A 26,693-nucleotide genomic window follows, 5' to 3' on the forward strand; every position below is an offset into this window, starting at 1 on the left:
GCCAAGAGAGGCCTTGGAGGCCCAAGTCCCTGAGGCTCAGCCCGGACATGCAGGGCTCTTTGTTCCCCTCCCAGAAGTGGCTGCCATGGAAAATTACCCAGAACAGGGGTGGCCAGGACCCGGAGACCTCCAAACCACATCTGTTCCCCAAGTGGCCCTGCTCAAGGACCGCCCCTCCCAGGGCCTGGCCCTCCGGATGAACTTCTGCTGGGGAACAGAGGGATCCCCCTTCTCAACCCCCTGCATTCTGATGCCCTAGACCCCACCACCCCGCAAGTAGGAGCCAAGCACCCAGGGGGCCTTGGGAATCTGGTGGCTTCCCTGAAAATTCCAACAGCCACTCTCAGGTACAGGAGGGGGTGCCAAGTGAAGCCTGATAACCACCTTCTCAGAGTGAGGAAGCAGGTCCGAGTTTTCGCCTGCTTGCTGTGTGACCTGGAACCACTTACTTCACCTTTCTGAGTCTCTGTAAAATGAGAACACCCCTTCCTTCCGTCAATCCGCAGAGGCAGGTAAGGTGTGTTGGAGTCACGGTCACGACAGACCTGCCTGACTGTCCTTTAGACGTGTTTACCGCATATGTAAAGAGCACACTCAGTCAATATGCACGCATAACTGCAGCAGTTCGGGAGAGAAGGTGAGGCAAGGCCCCCGGAGACCTGCAGCCTGGACTCAAGCCGCCAGTTGCAGTGAAGCCTGGCTGAAGCCTCCTGTAGGGCCCAGTCGTGGGAGGGGTAAGGATCTGCCACCAGAGAGACCACGCTTCGCTGCGCAGCCTGAGACCAGCCGGGCAAGCGTCCAGGGGAGGGTGGGGAAAGCAGGCTGGGGCTGCGGCTCTCTTCGGGAAACCTGCTCCACTGCAGGCCCCTCCCCCGACCCTCCCGGGGGCTCTGCGCTCACACTGCGCCGCGTGCCGGGGCTGCGCGCGTCCGCGTTAACCCCTTACTCTCCAGTAAAACGGCATCCCATTTCACAGGTGAGGAGAGCGAGGCCGCGGGGACGCGCGCCGGGAGCGGCGGGGGCGCCGGCTGGGGGCGCCGGCCGGCCGAGCCCCGCCCCGGCCCGCGGCGCAGCCAATGGGCGCGCGGCCTCGGATGGGGTGACGCGGCGTCAGCGCCCGGCTCCCGACGGCCGGGTCACGTGCGCCGCCTGACCGACCCGGGCGCCCCGCCCCGCCCTGCGGCCCGGCCCGGAGCCGGCGTCCCGCCCGGTCCCCGGTCCCCGGCCCACCCGGCCCCGTGTGCCAACAGTGAGGCTGGGCTCACTTCTGCCCCGGGCGTCCGAGAGGCGCAGGGGCATCTTCTGTGGGTTCAGAGCCGTTCGGGCAGGTGTCCAGCGCGGCCAGGGCCAAGCCATGTCCTCGCTGCCCGAGCTCAGGGATGGGTGTCAGGGCAGGCACGGGAGTTGCCAGGGCTGCGGGCACTCGGCGTAGCTTCACAGGCTACCGACACCCCTCTCCACTCCTGGAGCCCCCTTGCCACCCACCTGCCCGATTGTCCTTCATTATGCAGCAGCCGAGCTGGGACCTGCCCAGCTGTGGCCGAGGCCGCACAGAGCCAGCAGGAAGCCTTGGGTTCCCCCCACCCCCTCATCAGACATAATGGAACCACATGGCCCTTGACATGGATGTTTCTGGTCCTAGATGACCTTGTGCTCTCATGCCAGTTTGCCCTCTACTGTGCGCTGTGCAAGTGCAAGTCATTTCTAGCTCTCTCTGAGCCTCTCTGGCAGTAAACCCTCCACAGAAGAGCGGCTTGAACCTCCAGGTCTGCAGCACAGTGAGGGGTGGGCCTTACAGACGGGGAGAGTGAGGCAGCAGCTGACACCCATGGGCCACATCCAAGTATACACGGATTCTGATTTTGAGTCCATTGTCAAGTGTACATTTCGCCTGAAGGCTGGATTCCTGGCTTTTCTTGAAAAATGGGACAATCTGGCAAAAGCAGGCTACAACGGCCTGTTAGCTTCCCCAGTCGCCTCCATCCCTGGGATCCACCCAGGCAGGGCCCTGGAGGCATTGGGCTAACTACCCATGACTCCATTTCTCACATCATCCAGAGCTCAGGGACCTGCCCCAGGCCTGGAGCCCCTGCACAGACCCCCTGAAGTCTACCCAGCAAGAGCTGGCTGGGGCTCCTCCGCAGCAAACGGTATTTCTGGATGAGTCGTGCCTGTTCAAGCCCTCTTGTCTGCCCACCCTGGCCCCTCAGGACCCCAAAGAGACCCTTTCCTTGCAAGGGGGGTGGTTGTAGAAAGACTACTCCTTGGGTGTTTCAGTGGGGGACTGGGCGGCAGGGGGCCATGAGCCATGAGCGGACCCACGGTGCTCCCACACTGCCCCCCCCCACCCCCGTCTCCCCAGTCTCTGGCTGCTCCCCCAGGGCCTCCCTGCCCTGCAGGCCCTGGAAGAGGGCTCCAGGGCTTCCTGGCTGCAAAGTGTCCTTGATTCCGGGAACTGGACCAGGCTGCGAGCTCCCCGAGGGCAGGAGCTGAGCGGCAGCCCCTCCCCTCCAGCCGGAACACCGCAGGCTCTCAGGAACACGGGCTGAAGCCCGTGGCGTCATGGCAAGTCCACGGTGGAGTCTCAGCGCCGACTCAGTGTGCACGGGTCAGGGACACAGCGCCTTTCACAGGGGACATGCCTTCCATTCACAGGGATGGGGCCCCACACCTTGGAGGCCGCTCCCAGACTCCCCCGGCGCAGGGCCTCTAGCTCACTCCAACCGAGGGCCACCTGAGCTGGCGGAGGTCTTAACGTGGCCCCAGTCTCCTATCAGCAGGCATGGCAGCCCCCTCCTCAGCTGCCCTCCCAGGACTGGTGTGGGGGGCGGGGGGCGGCTCCCTTGCTGGCCATGGAGACGGAGACAGTGCCCTCCCTGCCCACTCCTCCACGGCCCTGGTCTGGGAGGCCCAAGGGCTGAGTTTGAGCAGGGATCTGCTGCTGATCCCAGGCAAACGTCGGGGCCTTGCTCTTCTCACCTGCACCTGAGACGTGGGCAGACGTCTCTGCATTTATTCCAGGCTCACCTGGGGGCTTGATGAGTCCATCCCACTTGAGATGCAACCTTGAACCCTGGAGGTGAAGGGATTAAAGGGCTCCCCACCTCCCCTGAGCCACCTGGAGAAGGCATAGGCCCCCCAAGGCCCCCTGAGCCTCAGGGAGAGACCTGCTTCCCAGAGGACCGCCGCCTGCAGCAGCGCCCAGCTCCCAGCACAGGAGAGGAGACGCGAAGCCTTTTTAAAAGGGATAGGGGGCTGAGGGGGGTAACTGCTAAAGAGCAGGGGTTTCTTTTGGGGTGATGAAGATGCTCTAAAATTGTGGTGAGGGTTGCACAACTCTGAATGTGCTAAAAACTACCTGATCATACACTTTATTTTTTTATATATTTATTTTATTTATTTTTGGCTGCGTTGGGCCTTCGTTGCTGCACGCAGGCTTTTCTCTGGTTGTGGCGAGCGGGGGGGGGGGCTAACCCCGCAACGAAGTGTTGCGGTGTACGCGCTTCTCATGGCGGTGGCTTCTCTTATTTATTTTATTTATTGGCTGCATTGGGTCTTCGTTGCTGCACGCGGGCTTTTCTCTGGTTGTGGCGAGCGGGGGATACTCTTCATTGCAGTGCGTGGGCTTCTCATGGCGATGGCTTCTGTTGTTGCAGAGCATGGGCGCTAGGCGCGCGGGCTTCAGTAGCTGTGGCACGCAGGCTCAGTAGTTGTGGCTCACGGGCCCAGTTGCTCCGCGGCATGTGGGATCTTCCTGGACCGGGGCTCGAACCCGTGTCCCCTGCATTGGCAGGGGGATTCTTAATCACTGTGCCACCGGGGAAGTCCCTAATCATACACTTTAAATGGGTGAGTTCGTGTTACGCGGACTACATCTCAGTAAAAGCTCTCCCAGAAAAGGGGAGCAGTGGGCCACGCTCGGGGAGCCCAGCGGAGGGCGCTGAGGAGGTGGCTCAGGCCTGGATGCTCCTGGGACCTGGTAAGAGATGGAGGAAGAACCATGGCCCACGGTCTGAGCTGTCAGGCAGGCTGTGGCGGGTTTACAGCCGCTCCAACCGACGCCCCCAAAGCAGGCGGTGCCCCAGGGTGGCCAAGCAGGGACAGGCACGGGGCGGGGTGTGTGTGTGTGTGTGTGTGTGTGTGTGTGTGTGTGTGTGCACTCCGCCGCTGCCTCGAGAAAGCAGGTGCTCACATCTGGCTGGCCCTCCGGACAGGCACCGCCCGCTTGACAGAGAGCACACAGCAACAGTCTGTTTGTTTGTTTATTGTGGAGTATTTTACATGCAAGATCCCAAACTAGACAGACATGTCTGGAAGGAGAGCCAGTGGGTGGACAGACGCTCTGGTGTCGCTGACTCCCCTCTGGACACAGGAGTCCGCCGGCAGAGACAGTGACGGACCGCCAGGCTGGGGGACGCCGGACGACAAACCTGAGAACCCTCACAAATCAAGTGCAAACTCGAGGAGATAAACGTCCACCCCCACCTTCCTGCAGGAGCGCCTGGAGGCACGCAGTGAGCCTCCGGGGTTGACAGCCGTCCCCAGGGTGCCCCAGGGACAGCATGGGCTGGAGCAGGGCACTGGGAGAGGCGGGGGGCCACCGGGCGTCTTCGGGGTGCACACACTCAGCCCGGGCGGCGAAGCCGGCTCTGCCCACGTCGGCGACGGGGGAGGGGCCCAGACCGGGCGGCAGCCAGTGCAGAGCACGGCCGCCCTCCACGCTGCTCCCCCTTCGCCGGCCCACAGCGCCCTCGGACCCTCCGGAAGGCTGGGCTGGACTGAGTTAGAAATGCGCGGAGACAAGCGGGGCTGTGGCAGCAGGAAGGGACGGGAAGAGCCGCGCCTGGGCGCCTGCGGCCACCGCTCCCCTCCCCGCCGGGGCCTCACGCCTCCCCAGGCCCCTTGCTCTGGGCGCTGGGGGAGGAGGGGGAGGGCAGCGCGGCCCCGGGCAGGGCAGACAGCACGCTGGCTCCCGCTGAGGGGCTGACAGAGAGACAGGAGGACGGACGGCAGACGGCCACCGTGCCCTCTGGCCCGGCCGGTGACGAGCCGCCGCAGCTCTGCGGCCCTTGTCCAGCGCGTGCTGCTAAGCCGGTCGCTCACGTGTCACCTGGGCCGGCCGGCCTGCACGGTGCCTGGGGGTCCCGGGCAGGGGCCGCTCTGGGCAGGCTGGCCAAAGGCCCAGCCGGTGCCCGGGTCACACTGCACTTAACTGCCATTTGCTGCTGCCCACTGGCCGGAACGGCAGGAGGAGAGGGTTCGTTTTCACATCTCAGCACACAACACAGAAAAGGTTAAACACATCCCCAAGAAAATATCTTGACAAAATAAATATTTTAACCTATAATCAGGTATAATTAGTGCTTATGAGGAATCGCAGCAACAATGTAGTGTAATTCAGTACACACTCTATCTGTGATGTCTAACACTGGTGGAGAGGCTGGTGGCTCGAAGGGTCCCACTCCGCAGGGCGCAAGGCTCTGGCCAGCTTCCCTTCCCCAGCGCCGTACCCCCAGGCGGAGGGGAGCCAGAGGGGTGGGGGGCCCAGGGCGCCTACGGCTCAGGACGGGGAGGGCTGAGCAGCACCGTCCCGGGCACCCGCTTCCCAGGCCGGCCTACGGGTGGGGCACAGTGCCGTGACCTGATGGGCGAGCAGAGGGGCAGCTCCGGCTGGGACGGCCAGCGAGGCCGCCACCACCCGCCGCCCCGGCGGCCCCACCTCTCTCAGCTGTGGCTGGCTGAGCGGCTGGGCCGGGGGGGCGGCTTTGCGGGGCCTCCCTGGGCAGGTACGTCTCCACTTCACCCTCCAGCGGGAGCCCCTGGGCCCCCTGCTTCGCCGGGTGGGAGGCCGGCCCCTCCCTCGCCGGACGCGGGGCCTGGCTGCTGTAGCTCCCGTGGGACGGGCAACCCGAGGCCCACTATCCCCCGCCCCCAGAGAGACTCGCTCCCCAGGCTGCGCCCAAGGCCCAGGGATACCAGCCAGGGCTGCCAGGGCCGCCAGGGCCACCCAGCCACCTTCTCTGCAGCTCAAGTCGGCCAACTTCAGACGCTCAGCACCCATGCCGGCCTCGGGGCCCTGCCCTTGGAAACGCCGAGGAGAGGGGTGCAGCTGTCTCAGGGTTGGGGTCAGGCGGGGTGCAGGCAGGCTGGCCCAGCTCTGTGACTTCCTGAGTGCCCTCTGAGGAACTGGAGTGTGACAGCCCCAGCCGGACCCCAGGCCTCCTCTCCAGAGGAAGCCGCAGGGCGCCAGGCTGGGTGAGGGCGCCAGGCAGGCAGCACCCCGCTTTCCTCCACACCTGCTCCTCGGGTGCCCCGCAGGGCCCTCCAGCCCCGTCCGTCCTAAACGCTCCCCCGGGAGCCCGCGGCGGCACTGACCCGGCCTGTGTCAGGCCCAGCCTCTTCTCCCTGCTTGGGCTGCCAGGTGCGAAGGGCTGACCACACCGCGGGCCAGGCCCACCAGGTGGCCCGGCCAGGCCTTGCCCCGACGCCCAGGCAGCGCGTGCTGGAACGCTGACCTGGACCAGGGCTCACAGGCTGGCGGAAGCCACGGCAGCAGTGTGTTTGCTCTTCTGGGCCACAGCACAGGGCGGCTCAGGCTGGACCGGGCAGCTAGTGCCCTGCCCATGGCCCGAGATACCAGCAAGGACCCAAGACAGGAGCGGGTGTCGCCAGCCGCTCCTAGGTTGGTTGAGCGCGAGGTCTGGGGTGGGAAGAGGTCAGGCTTCGGGACAGTCTGGAGGGGAGGCTGAGGGCCCGCGCAGTAGAGTGCATCTCGCCTGGGGTGCAACACGGCCTGCTGCTGGGCCCCGGCGGCAGAGGCGTGGAGGCTGCCCCAGACCAGGCCGCAGCACATTCACCAAAGTGCAAAGCTCTCCCGGGCGGGCCAGAGCCAGCCCTCACCGTGCAGGCCCCTCCACAGGTGGCGCGGCCACAGGGCCTGCGGTACGCAGGGGCAGCTTGGAGACGGTAGAGTGATCTCTGCAAGAGCCGACCGGCCAGGGTTGCAAGCTGCCCTCCTGACAGCCCATGGCTCTGCCCACGCCAGGAGCACGCAGGCCCGCGGGGGACCCCTCGGTCCCAGGCTCGGCTACTGAGCCAGCCCGGACGTGGGTCTCTGGGCTAGCAGCTGAGTATGAAGAAAGGGTCAGGCAGACGGCAGGTGAGAGGCGCCACCCGTGGGCACCCACAGAGCCTTCTAAAGCGCCGACACCCATCAGGCAGCAGCAGTCCGGGGAGGGCGACCTAGCCCGCAGGTGCAGACCTGCCCTTTCTGGGACAGAGGGCGTCGCGGGAGGGCAGGAGAGGCCCGCTGAGCTGGGCAGGGGCTGGGGCCGGAGGAACCGCTCAGGAACAGAGCCGAACGTACGGCCCTGCCTGGTGCTGGACCAGCTGCGGACTCTTCCTGGGAAGAAACAGGCAGGGGCAGCTGGTGGCAGGCAGAGCAGCAGTTGCGGGGCTGTGGCTGCAGCGGCGCTGTCCCGCTGCCCACAGAGAGGGCGGCAGCAGCTGGTCCTGACTAGCGGGGGGTGGGGGGGTGGGGGCTGGGAGCAAACAGTGGCGTTTCCATGGAGACACAGCAGCGCAGGACCAGGTGGGAGCCGGGGACGGGAAGGGTGGCCAGTGCCCGGTGTGGATGCGGGGGAGCTAGAGGTGACCTGCCGTGGGGGTGCCCAACCACAGGACAGCTCACAGGGCGAAGAGGGCGTCCTCTGACTGCTCCGGCTTCTTCCGGCTGCAGGGGTTTGAGGCCGGGGCCGGAGCCTCCGCTGGGGGAGAGGGGAGGTTGGGAACCATTTCGGCAGCTTTGGCCCTTTCTTCAAGGAATTTATCGAACTCTACAACACAAAACAAGGCCGGCCCGGGACTGGTAAGGGCTCAGCTGCACTGAGGCTCCAACAGCCACGCCCACCTGCTCCCCACGGAGCACCCGCCCCCTTTCCTCCTCCGCCACCATCGGGGCAAGCCGGAAGCCCGCCACGAGCCGGCGGGCTGGTGGGGGCTGGGGGTGCCAGCTAGGATTCCTGCCCCACCACTGACTTGGCACTTTTCCATCGTCCAGATCAGCATAGGAGGCAGGGCAGGGGGAGCTGCGGGGTGAGTTCCTCCCTGAACTTGGCAGGGAGACCCCCTACACCCACCAGGCAGGGCTCTGTGCCTGCAGAGGGGCCCAGCTGTGCGGCCACAGGGTGCCAGGCCCAGGGGTTTCCTGTGTGCCCCGCTGACCGCATGGCATGTGTCTTGCTTCAGCTGTTCTGAGCAGCTGGCGGGGGCAAGCTGGTCAGCGGTGCAGGTTTGGGGTCACGTGGACCCGGGGCTGCCAACTACCAGCTGCGGCGCCTCCCTCGTCAGCACAAGGCCTGGGTGGGACACAGCCCAGGAGCCCGCAGGGGAGGCCCGCCCAGGCGGCATGGCGGGGGCGGGGGCGGGGGGCTCCCAGAGCCTGGGGCGGGCACAGCAGCGGCGGTTGGGGGCGGGGGCAGGCCTACCTTCGCTCGTGACGCCCTCCTCCAGGTCGTCGCCCTTCTGTGGGAGAGCAGAGAGGGGGCGTTAGGACCCGCCCGCCCTGCTGCCGCGCCCGCCCTCGGCCACCCCGGGGCGGCACCCGAGCAAAACTTTCTACTTCCGAGCAAAACTTTCTACTTCCGTCCCCTGAGTTCTGTTAAGAGCAAAGCACTGCTCTCGTCTTATCAGAGACAGAGAAACTTTGGTTTTAAAAAAAAACAAAAAGAGTAGGTTCTAAGTTTTGATCCCCCAGCAGGGTCAGAAAGCAAAAATTCTAAAAGGTGCAGGTTCGTTCTCCGGCTGAGCCGCGGGGCAGGCCTGCGGGGCGGCCGGGAGGAGGCTGCGCCTCAGGCGGCCAGGGCCCCGGGCGCTCCTCCACTGGGCGTCCCCTCGTGGGCAGCCGCAGGGTGCTGGGAGGTCACGGCCACGCCAGCAGCAGCTGAGAACCACGTGCGGCCTGGAAAGCACGGGGCCGGGCCCTGCGGCGCTCTGGCAGGGGGGCTGCTCGGCCGCAGCCTCCCGGGAGCGGCGCCGGCGTCCTCCTGCGCCCCGATGCCGTCACTGGGGAGGCTCTGGGGGGTCAATTCTGTGTGGGCACGCGGGGGCCTCTGGGAACTCTGCACAGACAGTGATGGGGAAGCAGACACGGCCCGGGCTTCCTTCCTGGCTCTGCCTCTGACCTGCCGTGGCTGGCTGGGAGGCCCCTGGCCCTAGAGCGCGGGTGTCCCCGGTGAGGTGGGGGCCCTGGCCTGCCTGCTCTGCGATGGGTGCTGTTTCTTTCCGGGCCTTCACTGGGAGAGGAGTAATGGGGGGCCCCTCCTCCCCTGGCACAGCACCCGAGTCTTCGGAAAGCCCGGCTTGGTGCGGGGTGGGGGGGGTGCTGGCCCGGAGCGGGGAGCTGTCCTGAGGGGAGGCAGCGAGAAGCAGGAGACGAGTTGTCCTCAGGTCACGGGGAGAGTCCCACTAGCCGCACAGCCCTCCCCTCTCAGACTGGCTGCCCTTGCCGGCTGCTTGATGTCCTAACCTTCCTGCCCACCTCTGGGGATAAAGACAGTGGTCCCTGGCACCATTAAATACAAGATACCAGGAGATGCCGGGGAAGGGGGATGAGTGAATTAAAAACCAAACACCAACTCGTGTCTGTGTAAATTTCACAATGAAAAGAAAAAAAATGTCTCTGGGTATATTTCACAATTAAAAGAAAAAATGAAAACCAAAAAATAAATGAACAAAAATATAAATTAAAAAGTGCACAAAAACCCCAAATCAAAAGAACCCAAGCACACACACGCCTGAAACCGCAGTAACTGGGCAAAGTCGGTGTGCGTCTTGGGGGCGGTGTGGCCGGCGAGCAGGTGCGGACCCCGGGGGCGCCTGCCCGGCCCACCCCCCTCCACCTCCCCAGGGAGCGGCCCCGCGCCCCCAGGCCTCCGGTCCTCAGAGGCGCCTGGGCCTCGCCACTCCCCACACGAGATAGAAAAGTCGAGTCTCACCAGGTCGGTCCTGAGCCACACCTCAATGTCGTCCATGACAGACGGCTGCACCACGGGGATCTATGGAAGCAGCAGGCAGCGGCCAGGCAGCCCGCGGCCAGGCAGGGGAGACAGAACAGCGGACACGTCAACCCAAGCAGCCCGACGGAGCCAGACGTACACAGAGCAGGACACGTGGCACAGCAGGGGGCACGCAGGCAGCCGCGAGCGAGATGGCAGGTGAGGGAAGCAGCAGCTCTAGGAAGCGGGGCCAGCGAAGGGACGGGACGGGACGCAGCGGGGAGGGGGGCGCGGTACGCGTTCTTCAGTGGATAACTTTTTGCCTAGTGTGTCTGCCTCTCAGCCCCGGGGCGCCGGCCTGCAGGCCGCTGTGGAGCCCCTCCGGCTGCGACAGTCCCAGCCGCGTGGCCATCCGCCCAGGGCAGGGCAGGGCAAGGCAGGGGGCGGGGGGTCCAGGCTCATTCGCTGAAAGGATGGCGTCCTGGGGCGTTTCTGAGTGGGATGGGTACCCAGGCCTGGGTGTGGCCTGGCCCACAGCAGGCCGGCACACTCCTCCACTGCAGCCGCGGGCCAAAGCAAGGGCTTTCGTGACAAAAGGGACCGCGGGCTTTGGTTGTCTTGTGTCTCTTTAGTGGAAAAATCAGGAAGCATCCAGAATGCAGCAGCCTCCTCTCAACCCACCCTTTCCTCCCAGATTTCAATGGCTGTCTGTGGCCCCAGCATCAAAGAAAAGAAGTGCAACTGAAAGCGGGGGAGTCGGGGGGTGGGGTAGGGTGGGGGGAGCAGGGAAGCGGTTGGGAGGGGGGGACCAGGGTCCTGAGCAAAGGAGGGCACCCCTCTGGTGCCTGGGCCCTGTCCACCCATGCCAAGGGCCTGAAAATCTATCTGGCTAGAAATAGTTAAGCTGCTGTCAGACATAATACAATGATAATGTGATAAGAAGTAAAAGTAACCTTTAACCCCTTCGAAGCCACGTTAAGGAAATGTGGGCTCCCGGACTAGAGAAACAGGTGGACGGCCCTTGATCGAGGTGACCTGCACCCTCACCTCGGCTGGGTCTGGGAAGTACCTCCTGGGACTCACTCACAAGCTCACTATTTGGAGAAAAACTGCCTGCACTGTGTCTGTCGCTGCGTTCACCCCAATGTCCCACAGCCGGGCCGGCAGACCCGCCTCTGGCTTCCACGTGTGTTTCAGGGAGGCTCGGGGAAACCTCGATCAGATTAGGGAGATTCTGTCTATGTTGCCATTTTATTTCTTTGACCTACTGGAGACTTAAGAATGTTGAAATGAAAAAATATCAACGAGTTCAAACCGCCCTGAAATGACTCCTGGGGACAAGGAGCATGCGGTCCTCCCTCCGGGCAGGACGCCAAGGGGCCGCTGGCAGCACCCGGAGCCGACCCCCCCTCCCCGTGGAGCAGAGACCAGCGGCATCCAGGGGGCCACCAGCCGGTTTTACGCCTGCTGACGGGGGCTTCTGCCCGACACGTTCCCGTGACAGGAGATGCCGATTTTCGTTATCACGATGCTTCTAAGCCAGAACGGCCAGCCTCGGGGAGGACTCGCGCCACACCCCCGAATCCCCAGGACCGAGAGTGTGTCTCCAGGGAGAAACCCGCCACCTCCAGCTGCCAGAGCAGGGGGCGCCCCTGACACCCACCAGCCTCGGCCCGCCCAGGAGGAGCGGAGACGCCTCGGGTCGCAAAGCTTGAAAAAAGGACACTAAGGTGTCATGGGCCTTCAGGTTTTGCTCGTAACTCTTTTGTGACTGTTCAGAATTGGTCCCTCGGGGCCAGGGATCGCGCCTCAGTTTTCTCCTCTGGACCCATCAGGCTCAGAAAATAAACACTGACATGTGAGAAGCTCCTCACCCGTCAAAACAAGCCCGCCCCCCACAAGTCAGGGGTGGGAACACACTTCTTCCCTCTCCTCGGCTGGACTTGCTCCCTCCCAGGAACTCCCCACCTCCAGGGCCCCAAGAAGCCCCAGGTTTGGGGCCTCAGCCTCGTCTGTGAAACGGGGCGATGGCTTCGGCCACTCACGACCCCAGAGCCCTCCAGTTCCAGTCGGGTGCTTCCGCTTCTAACTCCGAAACCCAGGGATGCCGGAGCCGTCGGGCCTGAGCCCTGACTGAGAGGCGCTGGCCGAGGACGTGCATCACGCGCGGCCGGGTGGGGGCGACAGGAGAGCTCACGTGACGGGGGGGGGGACGGGCCGCCCTGCCAGGCCGGACGGACGCAGCCTGGGCTCACGCGCCGCCTGCCTGGGAATCGGTGGGGGAGCACGGCGCCAGGAGCTCGGCAGAGCTGCCCCCAAACCAGCTGCTTCAGACACACTAGACACTCGCCCTGCCCTGCAGCCGGGAGCTGCTCGGTCGCCACTCTGGCTGCGGACACATCCCCAGGCCAGAGAGGCCTCAGCGTTCTCACCCTGAGCGACCCGGGCTCTGACACGCCCTGGGGTGAGCACCTCCCCGGCAAGGAGCCCGCCAGAGTGTGAGCTGGAGGAAGGAGACGGAAAGGAAACGGATGCAACGGGAGACAAAATACAGGGAGCGCGTGTGGGTCCACCCTTGGATACAGAGCGGCCCCCCAAACTCCCTTACTCCGGGCACGGCTGGACGGGGCTGGCTGGCTGGGGCGCTGGATGCGGGGGGGGGCAGCCGTGGGCGTGGCAGGGGTGGGCCAGCCTGGGCTCAGGCCGGCAGCCCTGCGTGTGGGTGGGAGGGTCACAGGCTCAAAGGGGAAGGGTGCTGCTCGGTCCGAGCCTGGGCCGGGGCCGCGGCAGACTTTTCACTAACCTCCTGGGGTTCCTGCTGCGACTGCTACTGGCTCACCTATCCTGGCTGCACCCTGCGTGTGGGCGACAGGCCTCCGACGCCGCCGGGAGAGGCAAGAGCACCGCCGTCCCCGGGCAGGCTGCTCGAGAAGGTTCTCGGGGCTCCCCTCCATGGTAACGGGCCTGGTGCTGGACCTGGAGGCCCGACACGCCTCCCCGCAAGGAAACCTGCGCCACGTCCACCGCGGCCAGACCAAGTGCTGCACTCGGGTGCAATGTTTCCAGGGGCTCTGGCCCCCCGACAGTCCTCCTAACACCTCCCCAACCTGAGGCGCGGTCTACAGGCCCTCCGGTCTCGCTCGACAGTACAAAAAGTTTCCAAGTAAAGAACTTGTACTTGGCAGGCTTGGAAAGACTCAGGGTTTCTATGCTACGGGAAATGAGGCAAAGCAATTCATAGACACCGTTTAAAAGAAAACAAAGCAAGACACTGCAGTGGGGCAGGTGAGACTCGGGGTTAGCTGTTAGTCGGGCTTGTTTCCGAAGCCGGAGACTGGAGCTCTAGCTGGGGCCGGGCAGGGGTGGGTGCCACCACCGGCTGCCGAGCCTCGCGCGGGGCGGCTGTGTGGGCAGTATCATTTTTTGCAGGACTAAATAGGCACAGGGGCACAGGGCTGGGTCCTCCCAATTTGGACAGCGGAGCGGACGTGGTCTCCAGGAGTGCTGCTCCAAGGCCGCCCGTACGTGTGGGCCAGAGCCCCTGCCTGTCCCCAAAGAAGCAAACAAGGGGCCGGGCTAGCCCACGTCCCTAAGAACGGCCTTGGGGTCCGGCGCAGCAAGCAGGACGGGCTGCCAGCAGGTGGAGGGAGACGGCCCCCCGAGTGTGGCTGTGCTGGGCCGCCAGCTCCCAGCCGGGCGGGCGGACGCCCTGGCCCCGGGCTCTGACAGCCCTCCGGCCCGTGTCCTCGAGAGCTAGTCACACTCGCTCGGGAAGGTGACCCTGTGCTACCGCAGAGCCCTGCTCTGGCCCCAGGCTGGCCCGGCCCCAAGGGGTCAGTGAGGCTTCCTCCTGGTGTGTCTAGGCCTCCCGCTCAGGCTGCACCACGCACAGACCCCGGTCTCAGAGGTGAAGTCGTCCCCCGCGCTGCAGGCAGCCTGCAGCAAACGACCTCTCTGTGCACAGACTCGGGGCCGCCTGCTCACGAGGCCGGAGGGATCCTCCTGGGTCTCGGAGCCACGGACGCCCTACTTCCTGAGGCTGCCTGCGTGTACGACCCCCGGCATCCCCTTACTCCGTTCGAGCGGCGTTTGTGCGTTTCTTTAGGAGGCAGCACATCCTTCCGGGGGACACAGCGGGCACAAACAATTACAGGACGAAACCCCACCGGCCTAGGATGCCACATTCACAGGCCGGGCGGAGTTCTCGGCCCGGTCCGATGCTTTGAGCCCGCCCTCTCAGAAACACCCCCTCCCAAGCAGAGGCCACAGCAACCTGTGCTCATCCTGGAAAAGTGAATACTGCCCAGAGCTCCACAAACGGTAAAAGGAGGGAAAGGGCCCTCCCCTCACTCCTGCAAACGCCCGGGCCTCCGCAGAAAACCAGAGATGGCGTTTCTGGGGCTGGAAGTCTGCAGCTTAAGGAGACAGACAGGAGGGGAAGACCGGGCACCCGCGAGGAGACAGAGGGAAGCGCCGGGGGTGGCGGAGGTTGGGGGACGAGGGGCTCAGCGCGTCTGGTGACCTCTCACCATTCCTTGGGCTATGAGCCAGCTGTCTATGGGCTCCAGGTCAGAGTCCCCACCTTTACCTCTCTTCTGGGCCGAGGACAGAAAAGTCCCAGAAAGGAAAGTCACAGCAAGACCCGTGGTAAAGAAGGCAATAGCACATGTCATGGAAACAGAAAAGCCACCGTCAGAGCTGGGCCCCCGTCACCCGAGGAGCTGGGACCCAGCGGCCCACCCCCCAAACATGCCCTTACCTCCTGGACCAAAGAAGAGGCATTTAGTAACAGGGACCCCAAGAGGGTAACACGCACTTGAACCCCTGTTCCCGCGCCCCTGGGAAATCTCCCAGGGCCGCCCTCTGCCTGGGCTCTCAGGGTCACCGAGGGGCGGCGTCACAGAACCAGCTTTTGCGCGATCATTTCTGCTTTCTTCTCACTTATCTTTTCCCTCCTCAGTTACCTGTGCGTTCTTTTTCCAAACTCTTAATGTGAATGATGAATTTGGGGATACTGCCTTTTCTAAACGATATAGGTAAAGGTAGAACTCCCGATGTGGTTGGACCGTGAAGGTGTGGCTACACAGTTTTTCCCCCTTTATCGTGTTCTTAATTTCTCCCTCGCCCAGTTTTCATTTCCGGGGCAGCGTTGTTTAGGATATGGAACGACATAACCCGAAGTACCGGCCTGAAGATGCATGTAAGTGTGTGTGCGCACAGACACAAAGACACGCCCACCAGACAGGTGCACGCGCGCACACACACACACACGCACACACACACGCACACACACCCCCCCACATGAACCTTGCTCGCTCCCTGCGTCACCCCATTGAGCAGGGCTCACGAGGAGCGGCCTGCCTGCTGGAGGCGGAAGTGTTGAGGAGAGGAGGCAGGCCAGGCACCCCGGGCGAAGGGCAGGGAGCTGGCTGCACTCCTGTGCTAGGACCCTGGGCAAGGCACAAGGGCGCTCCTAGCCTGGGCGGGGCAGGCCCTGGAGGCAGCGTGGAGAGCGGAGCGGGCCGGCCCGGCCAGCTGGGCCAGGAGGAGGGGCTGGCCTTACCGGCTCCCTGGTGCCCCGAGTTGGGGCTGCGGGCCGTCCTCAGCAACACGACCACTGGGCCACCTAACAGTCCCGGCCTCAGGGGTGCTGCGGGGGGGGGCGGGGCACTGAGAGCCGCAGCCCGGGTGGCTCTTCTGCGCCCCACGGTGGCCGGCGCAGAGGGACGCACGGCCCTCAGCAAGCTGGCTGAACCGGGAGGGACACGGGGAACAGGGGACGAGCTTTCTCGGGGACGCCAGGCCTCAGCACTGCCGCCTGCCCGGGCCACTTGGACAGGGGCTGCAGGAGGCCACGGGCCGGTGTTTGGGAAGCCAGGCTCCCCTCCAGTGGACAGATGAGCGCTGCCCCTTTGTAGCCCGGGATGGGGAGGGCCGGGGGTCGGCTGTTCTGGGGTCACTGTCTCCCCACCCCCACCCCCGCCCCCGCCCCCGCCCCCGCCCACATACACATTCATTCGCTCGCGGCCACACACGTTTCTCAGGCAAGCAGGGAGCCACCTCAAGAGAAGCATGAAGGCACAAACCTTTTCCTTCGGGGCCCTGCAATCCCCCAGAAATCGCAGAAGCCGCTGCTCCTCCTCCTCCAGCCCCCTCCCCAAAGCAGCCCCGACCACCAGCCCCCTTCTGACACCTTCTGACTGCGGGCCTGCAGGGACAGGCCCAGGCCACCGTTGCCCTTCTGTCGGAGCGTCGCCCACCCCGGGGCACTGCAACCTTTGGGGAGAGACCCTCTCTGGCCACAGGAGCCCCGCGCCCTGAGAGCTCAGAGCCGCCACGGGGGAAAGCAGAGGCTCCCCGTCAGACCTCCGTGGGGTGCAGCCCCGCCCAAGGCCGCTCGCGGGGTGCCCTCCGCACATCTCTGCCTCTCCGGGCCTGTCTCCTCCTGGGTGTCGTGACGCGGGCGTCCCCACGGGTGGGGGGCACTCAGGAGCCGGCACGGCTCACCGCGGTCCGCCCTCCACGCCGCCGGCTCCGCCCGACCCTCCAGCCGGCCCCACCGGCCGGCCCGCATTCCCCCCAGGCAGAAAAACAGGGCCAGAGACCTACCACTTCGGGGCTCTGTTTCCGATCGTCTACCGCAGAGGCAAGCACTCCGACGGCCTGGGGGTCCTCGCAGGTGGCCCTGGGGGCGAAGCAGCACAAGCAGAGCGGTCAGGGGGGCCGGACGTGCGGCGACCTGCAAGCACCCTCCGTCTCCGGCATCTTCCTCACGAGTACTCAGAGGCCTCGGCATTTAGGCCGTGGTCCGGCCGCAGCTGAAGCCGGGAGGCCTGGGTTCAAGCACAGCCCTGACACTCACTCCCTCTGGGGTCTGGGACTCTGTACCACCTCCATTTCCCTCTGTTAAGTAACACTAGGAGGCATGTGTAAAGCTCAAGGACAGGGTGTCAGAGGGCCCGGAACTGCTTAGAGGGAGAGGCTAGATAGAGGCAAAGGGGTCATGATTCTGATTTTAAAAGCAGCGGCCTTGGCTTCCCTGGTGGCGCAGTGGTTAAGAAACCTCCTGCCAATGCAGGGAACACGGGTTCGAGTCCCGGTCTGGGAAGAGCCCACATGCCGCGGAGTAACTAAGCCCGTGCGTCACAACTACTGAGCCTGCGCTCTAGAGCCCGCGAGCCACAGCTACTGAGCCTGCATGCCGCAACTACTGAAGCCCACGCGCCCCGCAACTAGAGAAAGCCCGCGCGCAGCAACAACGAAGACCCAACGCAGCCAAAATAAATAAATTAATTAATTTTAAAAAATGATAAAAAAGCAGCAGCCTCAGTGGCGTCTGGCAAGGAAGGTGGTCTCCCGGTCTGGGGTGAGGGTCTGTCACTCGTTGCGGGGTTGTCTCCTGTTCCCCCACGTCTTTGGCTGCGTCTGTTCTGAAAGCAGCCTCTGCTGAAAGGTGCCGGGGTGGGTGGGGGCGCCCTGGGCTTCTGGTCAACCTGCTGAGTCCTGAGTACGGGACTCAAAGAGCTGGATGCGCCAAGGTGCTGGGTCCCGGGGGCAGGTGGTCAAAGGCTGAACAGAAAGCTCAAAGCAGCTTCCAGGGAGAGCAGGGGAGAAACCCGCCCGGCCGCCCGGCTCGGGGTGCTGGCCTCGACTCAACAGCTGTGTCTACAGCCAGGTCCTGGCGACCGGAGTGGAACGGCCCGGCCCCCGGGAATAAAAGGCCCCTTTGTGTTGGCCGTGGGCCCAGGCCGGGGTCAGCCCCGCCCAGCGTCCCCTGAGACCCACCGGGAGGGTCCCCACATACGTCTTGCGCTGCTCAGCCGCGGAGCTCCCTCTGGTCTGGGTGAACATGTCAAAGCCGTCCCGGGGGTGGCACTGCTGGAGCGAGCTCAGGGTGCCGCTGACACTCTCCGCGCCCAGGTCTGCGCAACGGGACAGAGGAGGGGTGGGCGACAGTAAGTGTGGGCCTGGCCTTGGGAAGAAGCCACCTGGCGGGCTGAAGTCCTGCGGGGGCAGAAGGGAGCGAGGACAGCCCCCGACCCCCCGCAAGCCGCTCCCAGAGGAGGGCGAGCGGGGAGCAGGCAGGCCGTGCAGGCTCCTGCCCGCGCCAGGGCGCCCCTGGGAGCCGCTCAGAGGCCACGGGCCAAGGTCACTTACGTGACAAGTATTTCGTAGGCGCCTGCACGGCCAGAGCTGGACCCTGACGGACCACAGTGACTCTGGCGCGGTTCCTGGCCTCGAGGGGGTACACAGAGTAGGGGGACAGACGGCAGCACAGAATTCGGTGGAGATACGGGCGGGGGAGCAGACACTGCCACAGGAGCGGGAGGGGGCTGGGCGGTGGGCAGAGGGGGAAACGCGGGGAGGGTGCCGGCGGAGAGACGAGGCTGCGGCCGAAGAGGCTCACACGCAGGGAAAGGAGTCGACGGGGAAACACTAGACCTTTTGAAAGCAGGGGCAGCAGAATCCAGTCTGAGTTTTAGGTATTAAGCCTGTGGCCACATGCTGGGTGGACCGAAGGCAGAGAAAGAGAAACAGTGGCTACGGATACATGAGATGCCGAGAAGCCAGAATTACAGCAACTGCCAGGCCACTAAGTAAAAGCTTGACTCAACTGAAATGAGATGAAGGTACAAAGATAAATATTAAGAAAGCAGAAGCGCAGGGTGGAAGACAGCACTTTGAGAGGGCCGTGTTGACTGCTTAGGTAATACTGGGACTTCCTCTGTCCCAGACTGGGCTCATCAAGCCCGGGTGGGGCATCCAGAGTCACGGACACACGTTAAACTGAACAAACGACGAAAAAATGGCATCTTTTGTTTTAGGTTTCAGAGGATGGCGCACTCCCGCTGATATTAGTTTGAGGAGAGCAAACCCCTTCCCGTTGGCAAGCCCAGGGCTTGAGTCCCATCAGCCACGGACTCTTCCAAGCCCCGACGTGGCCTCAGCATCCTTCCTGGATGCACCCAAGCACCCAAGGAGCTGACACCTATTTGCCCCCCTTGGCCCGGCTGACGTTCAGAAGGAAATCGCTCCAGCCACAGAGAATATGCCACATACAACACAGCAGCCACCTTTCTTCAAAAGGCCGACGGCTTCCAGTCCCTTGGACCACCCCGCACCCCTGCTCTCCAACACGGGTTCAGACGCTAAGTTTAGGGAACGAGCCTTGAGCTGAAGCGGCACAGCAGGACCCGGGCACACGCTGTCCCACGGGTCCCCCACAAGGCCGGCGGGGGGGCGGGACACTCACCCAAGCCCGCGAGCTGGGAGGAGAGGGAAGACGGGGGCACCGCGCCTCCCACGGTCGGGCTCACCACGGCTGGAGACCCCGGGCCTAGGTCGATGAGGTTGTCCTCTGTCACTTCGCTCAGCACCTGCCGGGCAGGGGTTGGGGTGAGCCCCGGCCCGCGTGCCGGGCCCCGAGGGCAAAGCTGGCGGGCACCGCCCAGGGTCCCGGGTGGGCTGTTGCGAGCTACCGCCCCGCCCCTCCCCCACCTAAGGGACAGCGAGGTCCCGGGGGCTTCCTTGCACCCTCCCGCCGGGGATATGCCTGCCGGCACCTCCACCAGAGCTCGCTCTCCCATCGCCCGAATATTTAACCCCCGGGGACCCCAGGTCTCCCGGCCTCCAGACAGGCGAGAATTCTGAAGCAATACTCACTCCATTACTGGCATTTTGAACGGATCGGCCTGACCTGTATCGTTCGAACCTAACGGGGAGAGGAAAGTGGAGTGAGTAGCACGAGGGAGGACCCGGGACGCGGCATCGCGAAGCTCGATGGCCTGGGAGGCTCCCGGGGCCCACGGGCCGGGAGGCCAGCAGAGACCCAGGCTCTGGGGAAGGAGAACCACCAGGCCCATTTGGGGGGCCAGGGAGCGGACAGCCCCCAACACACAACTGCGCCCCTGCTGCTGCCGCACGGGGCTCCCCCGAGTGGGGCTCAGCCTCCCGGCCTCCGCAAGGGCGCTGCAGGTGCGGGCTGGCATGCGAAGGAGGCCGGCATAAGCACCCCCGGGGCTGGCTGGGTCAGCCACCTTCCCTGGGGGGGCGCCTCCCTGTTGGACAGCTCTGTGGCACAGTGACGAGCCGAAGGGCTGACTTGCTAGGGGAAGGGCTGGGGCCCAAGGCCGGGCACGTGGAGGAGGAGGGCGGCAGGCACAGGCCCCAGCGGCTGCGGGAGGGTCGGTCGGCCAGGGCCCCCGTCCGCTGGCCGCAGCCTGGCCGCGGACGGACTCTCCTCTCCAGCACCCAGGTCATTCTCTGTCAGGTGGGGGCCAGCATGGCAGCCCCAGACGCCACAGGCTAAGAGGCCGCCGAGAGACCTTCTCCAGCAGGGGATTTGCTGAGACTCCCTGCTCCACGTCGGCCTCCCCACGTGCTGGGGTCAGCACCTGGGGAGCAGGGACCCCCGGGGGGACAACCTGGTCAGGTCACCCGTGGGACGCGGTTCATCCTCAGCGGTCGAGAAGGGCAGAAACATTAACCCACCTGAGGTTCCCACGCCCTTGCTGACCCAAAGTCTTATCAAAGGCTCTGGCCGGAAGGGCACCTCGGGGCTGCCGGCCCCGGGGCTTTGCCTCTGAATTGCTGTCACCCTGTGCCGGAAAGGGCTGAGCTGGGTTTAACAGGTGAAAAGCTCAGCCTGTTTACGGCGGAGACCCTGGCACCGCAGGGCAGGAACCCGGGGCTCTGGGGCCGGGAGTTGAGGCCCCCGGCTCTGTCCCTGCGCTCCCACGGCACCGGGGGCCCCAGACGGGCCCACATCCCTCCTGTCGAGGGCCCGTCACCTGTCGGGTGGACACAGGGCCACCCACTGCTGCTGCCACGGTCGAAGGGGGACACAGCCCAGAGCTGGGGCGACCACAGCGAAATCCCTCTCTGAGGCCCAGATGCGAGCATCCGTCACCGGGCCCGACGTGATGCCAGGTCCTCGGACCACGAGGCGGCAGCCCGGGGGCCCAGGCCGCATCCTTAGGAGCAGAAGGCTGGCCAGGCCGAGGCGCTTTCTGGGGCGGCCCCGTCAGAGCCACGGATGCGAACCCGCTCGCCACTTCCCTGCCTGCATCACTCACCTTTCTCCCTGAGGGACGGCTCTGGGAAGGCAAAAGAATATGCACGTGCGTTACCTCAAACCCGGAAACGCTTCGGAGAAACGGAAGTGCGCGTCTCTCCCAGCACTCACACGTGCCTGCCTCCGCGCTGCACACACGCTGGCGGCGGCAGAGGAAGGGAAAATCTCTCTTTTTAAAAATGGGAAAGAGGAAATCTTTTTTTTCCCTGGTAGCGATTTCTCCCCCTTAATCCCTTTCAGATTCAGAGGACCTTCAAAGGAGCAGGTGCAGGAGCGCAGGGTCCCCGAGCCGCATCCTCCCTCCTGGGCTGGGGTGACGGGGGCCAGCCCGAGGCTCGTGAAGGGCGGCGCCCGAGTCTGGAGCACGTTCCTGCTGCTGGCTCCCAGGAGAACAAGAAGCACTTCCCCGTCAGGGGAACAGGCCGGCATCTCCGAGGAGCATTTTCCGCCGCTACTCTGCACGGCCCCCCCCCGACCCCCCGACCCCCGCGCTGGCTCCCACCTCTCGTATCGGAGGAAGACGTTGTTGAGGTCATCGTTGACGTGCAGCAGCTCCTCGGTGACCTCCTCGTTGCACACGCGGGAGATGAGCTCCACGACGCGCTGCTGCATGGCGCGGCAGGTCCTGTGCAGCTCCTGGGGACACAGGTCTGGCTACCGCGGGTGCCCGCCCCTTGTTCACACTCTACTTGCTTCGCAAAGACGTGTGCCCGTTCGCCAAGCCACACGGGCCCAGGCTTGGCCACAGAGCCAGGCGTGTGCGGGAGGCCAGGTGGATCCCCGCCCCGCCCACCAGGCGGTGCCTCTGGAGGGACAAACGTCCTAGCGCACACTCTGCTGTGCGCGGAGTACGGGTTTGCACGAACCGGCTGCAAAATCTAAAAACGCGATTCTCTGCGGTTGCTTGTTCGCTTCAACAGACCGTGCCAGACGCCGCCCTATCAGTTGGGACAGGATGCCCCGTCCTCCGTGTATCGTCATGCGTCTCACCCGCCAAGACTCCCTGTGCGCTACGAACACGGCCTGAGCCCGCGCCGCCGCCCCACACTACCTAGAGGGCCCCGGGCTCCGCTTCACCTCCAGCAGGCGAAGACTGGCTCCCAGCCACCCCAGACGGCGAAGTCCCAGAGGAGGCTTCACGGAGGCGCCGCCAGCCCGAGGAGAAGCAGCCCCCCAGCAGGCTGCGCGGAGCGTCTCCAGCAGCCGGCACACGCGCCCGAAGCACCAGTGGCGCCGCAGGGGGAGGCCAGGGCTGGATTCAGTCTCCCCCGAGAGCCCGGCCCCTGCTGGGTGTGGCGGCCGAGGCAGCAGCGAGCAGCCCTGACCGTCAGCTGTCTGGGGGTCCGGCGCCCTGGGCTCGGCTCTCCCAGGGTGGGAAGGGGGTGCTGGGAAGAGGGGGAGCTCTGCCGATGGCGCTGGGCACCACCAGGGCAGCCAGGGTGGCTCTGCTCTCGTCTGTCTGGACGCTGATGGGTCTCTGTAGAGTTTCACTCATGGAGGAGGCGTCCCATCACTTTGCAGAACGTTTGGGAAGCGCTTGGTGGTTTCTGGGGCCTCGCCTGGAGGAGGGATGAGACCCGAGGCCGTGCACTGGGGTCTGGCTCCCGTGGCCGTCAGCTGGGGCAGAGGGGGGAGGGACATGCCCCACCCGCTGGCAGGGCCTCGCGTGCTCTACGCCTAGGTTGGCACCCAGGGACCCCCCACGGAGCTTCGCCTAAACACGGCCCGGATCGGGGGTCTCCAGGGCTCTCTGCAGAGAGAAAGTTTCACCTTCTCCTTGCTACAACCTTTTAAGTTACTGTCTGGAAAAACTTAAACAGGAAGAAACGAGAAGAGACTGCACGGGAGAGGAGGACCAGCGCACGGAGATCTGTGCCAGCACGGACACCAGACACCCGCTGGCTGCCTGCGGGCCCTCCACGCCGTCACCAGCGGGCAGACCCAACCTGCCTCCAAGCCACCCGGACAGGCTCCTTCTTCTGGTCCTGAGCCACAGACAGCCAGAGCCCGCCCGGCCCGCCCTTCCCACCTGGCAGCAGCTGCGACAGGAACTTCCTAAACGCACACGGTCTCAGTCTGGCCTCTGGGGTCTGGTTCTCAACAGAGGGGAGGGCAGCTGGTCACTGCTCTTGGTGCAAAAGCCCTCCATCCACCAGAAGGCTTTGTAAAATGTCCTGTTTCTGTCGAATTCATCCCAACGCCTGTATCTTTTCTTCAAGGGACATTCTCCTCCCCACCTTGCACAACAATCTTTTAATCATCTTTCTGGGTCTCCTCTGAACCCTCTCCAAGTTCTAAGGAGCGGGGAGAAAGGCCCTGAAGATCTGCTCTCTACAGCTGCAAAGGAGACAGGAGGGAGACAGAGTCTCTGTTGAAGAGACAGGGGGCAATAGTGAAGCTGAACACATAGAATAAACTAGATTTCTCTAGAGAACACGGTCCTGGCCCTCCTGGTTTTTGTTGAAATGAGAGGCGAGAAGCGAGAGGGGCTAAACCGTCTGCTACTTGAAGACACGACGTGGGGTGGGCCTCCTTCGTGAAGGACGCCCATCCGGGGCGTCACGGGCTTAATCACGCGTCATCGTCACGGGCTTAATCACGCGTCATCACTAACTGCAGGCAGAGCTGGAGAGGCTGATCTGGGGGCGGCGGGGGCCCGGCCGCCGGCATCAGGATCCCAGGCGCAGCCAAGGCCGTAAGCTCCAGCAGAGATGCAGCGTCTCAGGCCAGGGAAGCCGCGGCTGGACAGCCCGTGAGGGACCGAGACGGAGGCTGCAGGTTCCCCAGTGCTGCCCCCTCTGCTCCGAGCCACGGGGCCGCCCGCGGGAGGGCGGCCGGCAGCCTGCAAGCACGGAAGGAGCTGCCGCGTGAGGGAGGCGCCTGTGTCTGCTCCAGCGGGTGGAGCAGACAGACCGGGGCTGCAGGCACGCCGTGGACGGGCTTCAATCGGCCGCTTCCCAACCGTCCCGCGGGGGAGGGATTACTCCAGGCTCCGGGTCACCTGGCTCACCGGCGGCCAGGCCGAGGGGGAGTCAGGGATCCCGAAGCCGCGGCTCTTCCTGTCCTCTCGTGCTGCCTCCCCAAGTCTATCCAGGTCATGGGCTCGGAGGCAGAAGTGCCTCCCCGGCCCGTGGCGGAGGACGTTCAGAGACCAGGCGGCACCGGGCATGCTGCCGGCTAGGGAATCAGCACCGGGCGGGCCTGGACGAGCCGCCTCCCAGGCCTCTCGCAGCCCAGGGAGGGAAGCTGCTGCGCTCCCTCCGGGGCCCCGCCTCCCCTTTTGCCCTCCCTGACTGAGTTCCTGCCGCTCCGCGGGCCCGCGGGCGAGGCCACACCCGCAAGTCCTGTGCGCTGAAGCACACGAAGCCATCCCGCCCGGCCGGCCGCAGCGGCGCCCTTGCCGACCCCTCCCGTCTCCCGCTTCCCATTTCCTCCCAGCAGTTTACACTCAAATCTGCGGCAGTTTCTGTGGGCGGGAACACTTGGGCTGGTGACAAAGGCATTGATTTCCTCTTGGAGCTCTAGGTAGCTGCTGCCCTGAGCGATCTAGCCACCTTCCAGCGCGAGCGAGGGGTCCCAGGGCACAGTCTGACCCCATCTCTTTCCAAGCAGACCGTGGCACTTCCCCACGCGCAGCCGCCCCGACCCCTGGCAGCCCCGGCCCAGCTGGCTCGAGGGAGGAGCGAGGCCAGCGGCCAGGAAAGCGTGTCTGCTCACAGAGCTGCCGGCTCCCGAGTCCCGCCTGCCGAAAGGACAGCCTCCCACTGGCACCCAGAAAACCATTCTCTCTGTTTGACTTATAAGATAGCAGCAAGGTCGGTCGGCTTGGAGTTGGAACAAGTCAGAGGCAAGGGAAACGTCATGGGAAGCAACCTATTTTTGAAAACCGTGAGCTGACGCCAGGAGATCAGGTTCTGTTTGTCTTGGCTGATGGGCTTGTTTAAACACACACGCACACGCAGAGGTGTGTGCTGTCTGGCCGGCTGTCCGCAGGGCTGGCTTTGTTCTGCTGCGCCTGCTACCAGGAACTCAGCTCTGTCCACTGCAAACCCCTGTCAGCAGAATTCTGGTGCTGACACGGCACAAAGCCGCCTCAAGAGGCCCCTCAGTCCCTGCACTGCTCCTGGACTGATCTCAGATTCCTGCGCCTTGGGGAACGCCTCGAAGAACCCCGCAGACCGCGGACGGAGGCCGACGTGGCACTGATGGCACGCCTGGAGCTGGGCTGCTGCGGGCGCTGGTCGCTCGGCGTCCAGAGCAGCCGGAAGGCCCAGGCCCGGGAAGGTGGGGACCACAGCCCACACCCTGGCCAGGTCTCCCCCACCCCCACCCTCACCCCCTTAGGGGCTGCAAGTGGGTATGGGAAGCAGCTGCTTGGGACCAGGCCACCCGGGAAACATGCCCTCCCGGAGGACAGCAGCCAGCGTGGCCCTCAGGGGACCAGGACCGGTCGCCCTGAGGGGCAGGCGTGGGAGGTGCTGCTCCCCGCTGGCCCTCGCATTTCACGGGCGACCTCTCCACCCTCCGGGAGGTGCTGCTTCTGTGGGCGGGGCCGCTGCCACTTCCCACCGACGCCAGAGTCTCTGAGACAGTGTCAGGAGAGCTGGGCGCCAGCTCTGGGCCTGGCGGACCTGGGGCAGGAACCCTGCGGGCCAGCTCTGCTCCTGGACCCCTTTCCGCCTGGCTCCCAGACCTGCAGGCGGCCAGTGAGCCACAGAGGCTCTGGAGCCAGGGCGTGGGCCACCCTGGCCGGGGACCCGCAGCTTCGCCCCAGAAGTCTCGCAAGTGGCTCGTACGAGCACGAACAGCTAGCGGTCCCTGCATGTTTGTGACCTCATGTTGGGTGAACAAAGCGACACATAGAATCATACATCTGATATCATCTCAACCCCATCTGAAATAAACACGGAAAAAATGTCTGAAAGAAAATACATCAGAACACCGACAGCGCTTATCTGCGGACGCTGGGGTTAAAGAAAACTATTTTCTTCTTTGTACTTCCTTTTCCTTTCGATGGGCACGTACCTTGCAGCTGGCGTTTTACAATGAGGAAAAAACGTGTTTAAGGAGGATAAGGAGGATAGCACCTGGGACCGGCCTCTGACCGCCTCTGGAAAGCGTGGGCTGGACGCGGGCCTCCTCGGACTCGCTCTCTCTAGAGGACGAGCCGCGAACCCCGTCCCGCCCCCGCCGTGTGTCCCTGGCCCGGAGGCCCTCACCTGCAGCAGCTCCAGATCGGACGAGTCCTCCTGCCCGGGGACCATCTCCGTTAGCATCTCGGACATGACCTTTGTGTTTCCCCGAACGACGTCCAGTTCGCTCCGCAGCCTGGCGATCTGTGGGGGCCGGGGGGGCACGGGGCCGGGGTCAGGGAGCCCGCACCAGGCGGACGCGGCCTGGCTCCGCGTGCACCTGCGCACGGGGGCGCTGGCAGCCGGGAGCCCCGGGATGCGGGGGCAGTGCTGGGTCGGAGCGCGGGGGGAGGGGGCCGAGCGGGGCCTGAAGGGGAAGTGAGCCTCTCAGGCCCCATTTCTGCTCCTTCACGTGGTGGAGGGCGTGGCCCCCAAGGTCCCTGCAGGTCTGGGGTCCTCGACTAGGAGCCTCACGGTTGCAGGCTCTGGCCC

At 64.6% G+C, this 26,693-nt stretch overlaps 1 protein-coding gene across 6 annotated transcripts in view; it reads right to left on the reverse strand.

Annotated features, from left to right (window-relative positions):
- Window positions 1-4,244: 4,244 nt before the first annotated feature.
- TOM1L2 (target of myb1 like 2 membrane trafficking protein) overlaps window positions 4,245-26,693 on the reverse strand; it is an 85,061-nt gene continuing 62,612 nt past the window's right edge. The window contains exons 7-16 of one of the 6 annotated variants that reach the window (XM_059048879.2): window positions 26,289-26,405; window positions 21,572-21,705; window positions 19,659-19,707; window positions 19,249-19,372; window positions 17,800-17,917; window positions 16,605-16,680; window positions 14,525-14,587; window positions 9,996-10,055; window positions 8,487-8,523; window positions 5,333-7,835 (exon numbers count right to left, since the gene is read on the reverse strand). In XM_059048879.2, the coding sequence (XP_058904862.1) occupies window positions 7,687-7,835; window positions 8,487-8,523; window positions 9,996-10,055; window positions 14,525-14,587; window positions 16,605-16,680; window positions 17,800-17,917; window positions 19,249-19,372; window positions 19,659-19,707; window positions 21,572-21,705; window positions 26,289-26,405 (927 nt within the window). In that variant the 3' untranslated portion in view covers window positions 5,333-7,686. Of the gene's footprint in view, window positions 7,836-8,486; window positions 8,524-9,995; window positions 10,056-14,524; window positions 14,591-16,604; window positions 16,681-17,799; window positions 17,918-19,248; window positions 19,373-19,658; window positions 19,708-21,571; window positions 21,706-26,288; window positions 26,406-26,693 lie in introns of all 6 variants that reach the window. The other 5 variants (XM_059048878.2, XM_059048881.2, XM_067022140.1 and 2 more) reach the window with 5 other exon arrangements.

This window comes from Kogia breviceps, chromosome 19 (assembly GCF_026419965.1).
Source record: "Kogia breviceps isolate mKogBre1 chromosome 19, mKogBre1 haplotype 1, whole genome shotgun sequence".
Classification (NCBI taxonomy): Eukaryota; Metazoa; Chordata; class Mammalia; order Artiodactyla; family Physeteridae; genus Kogia; species Kogia breviceps.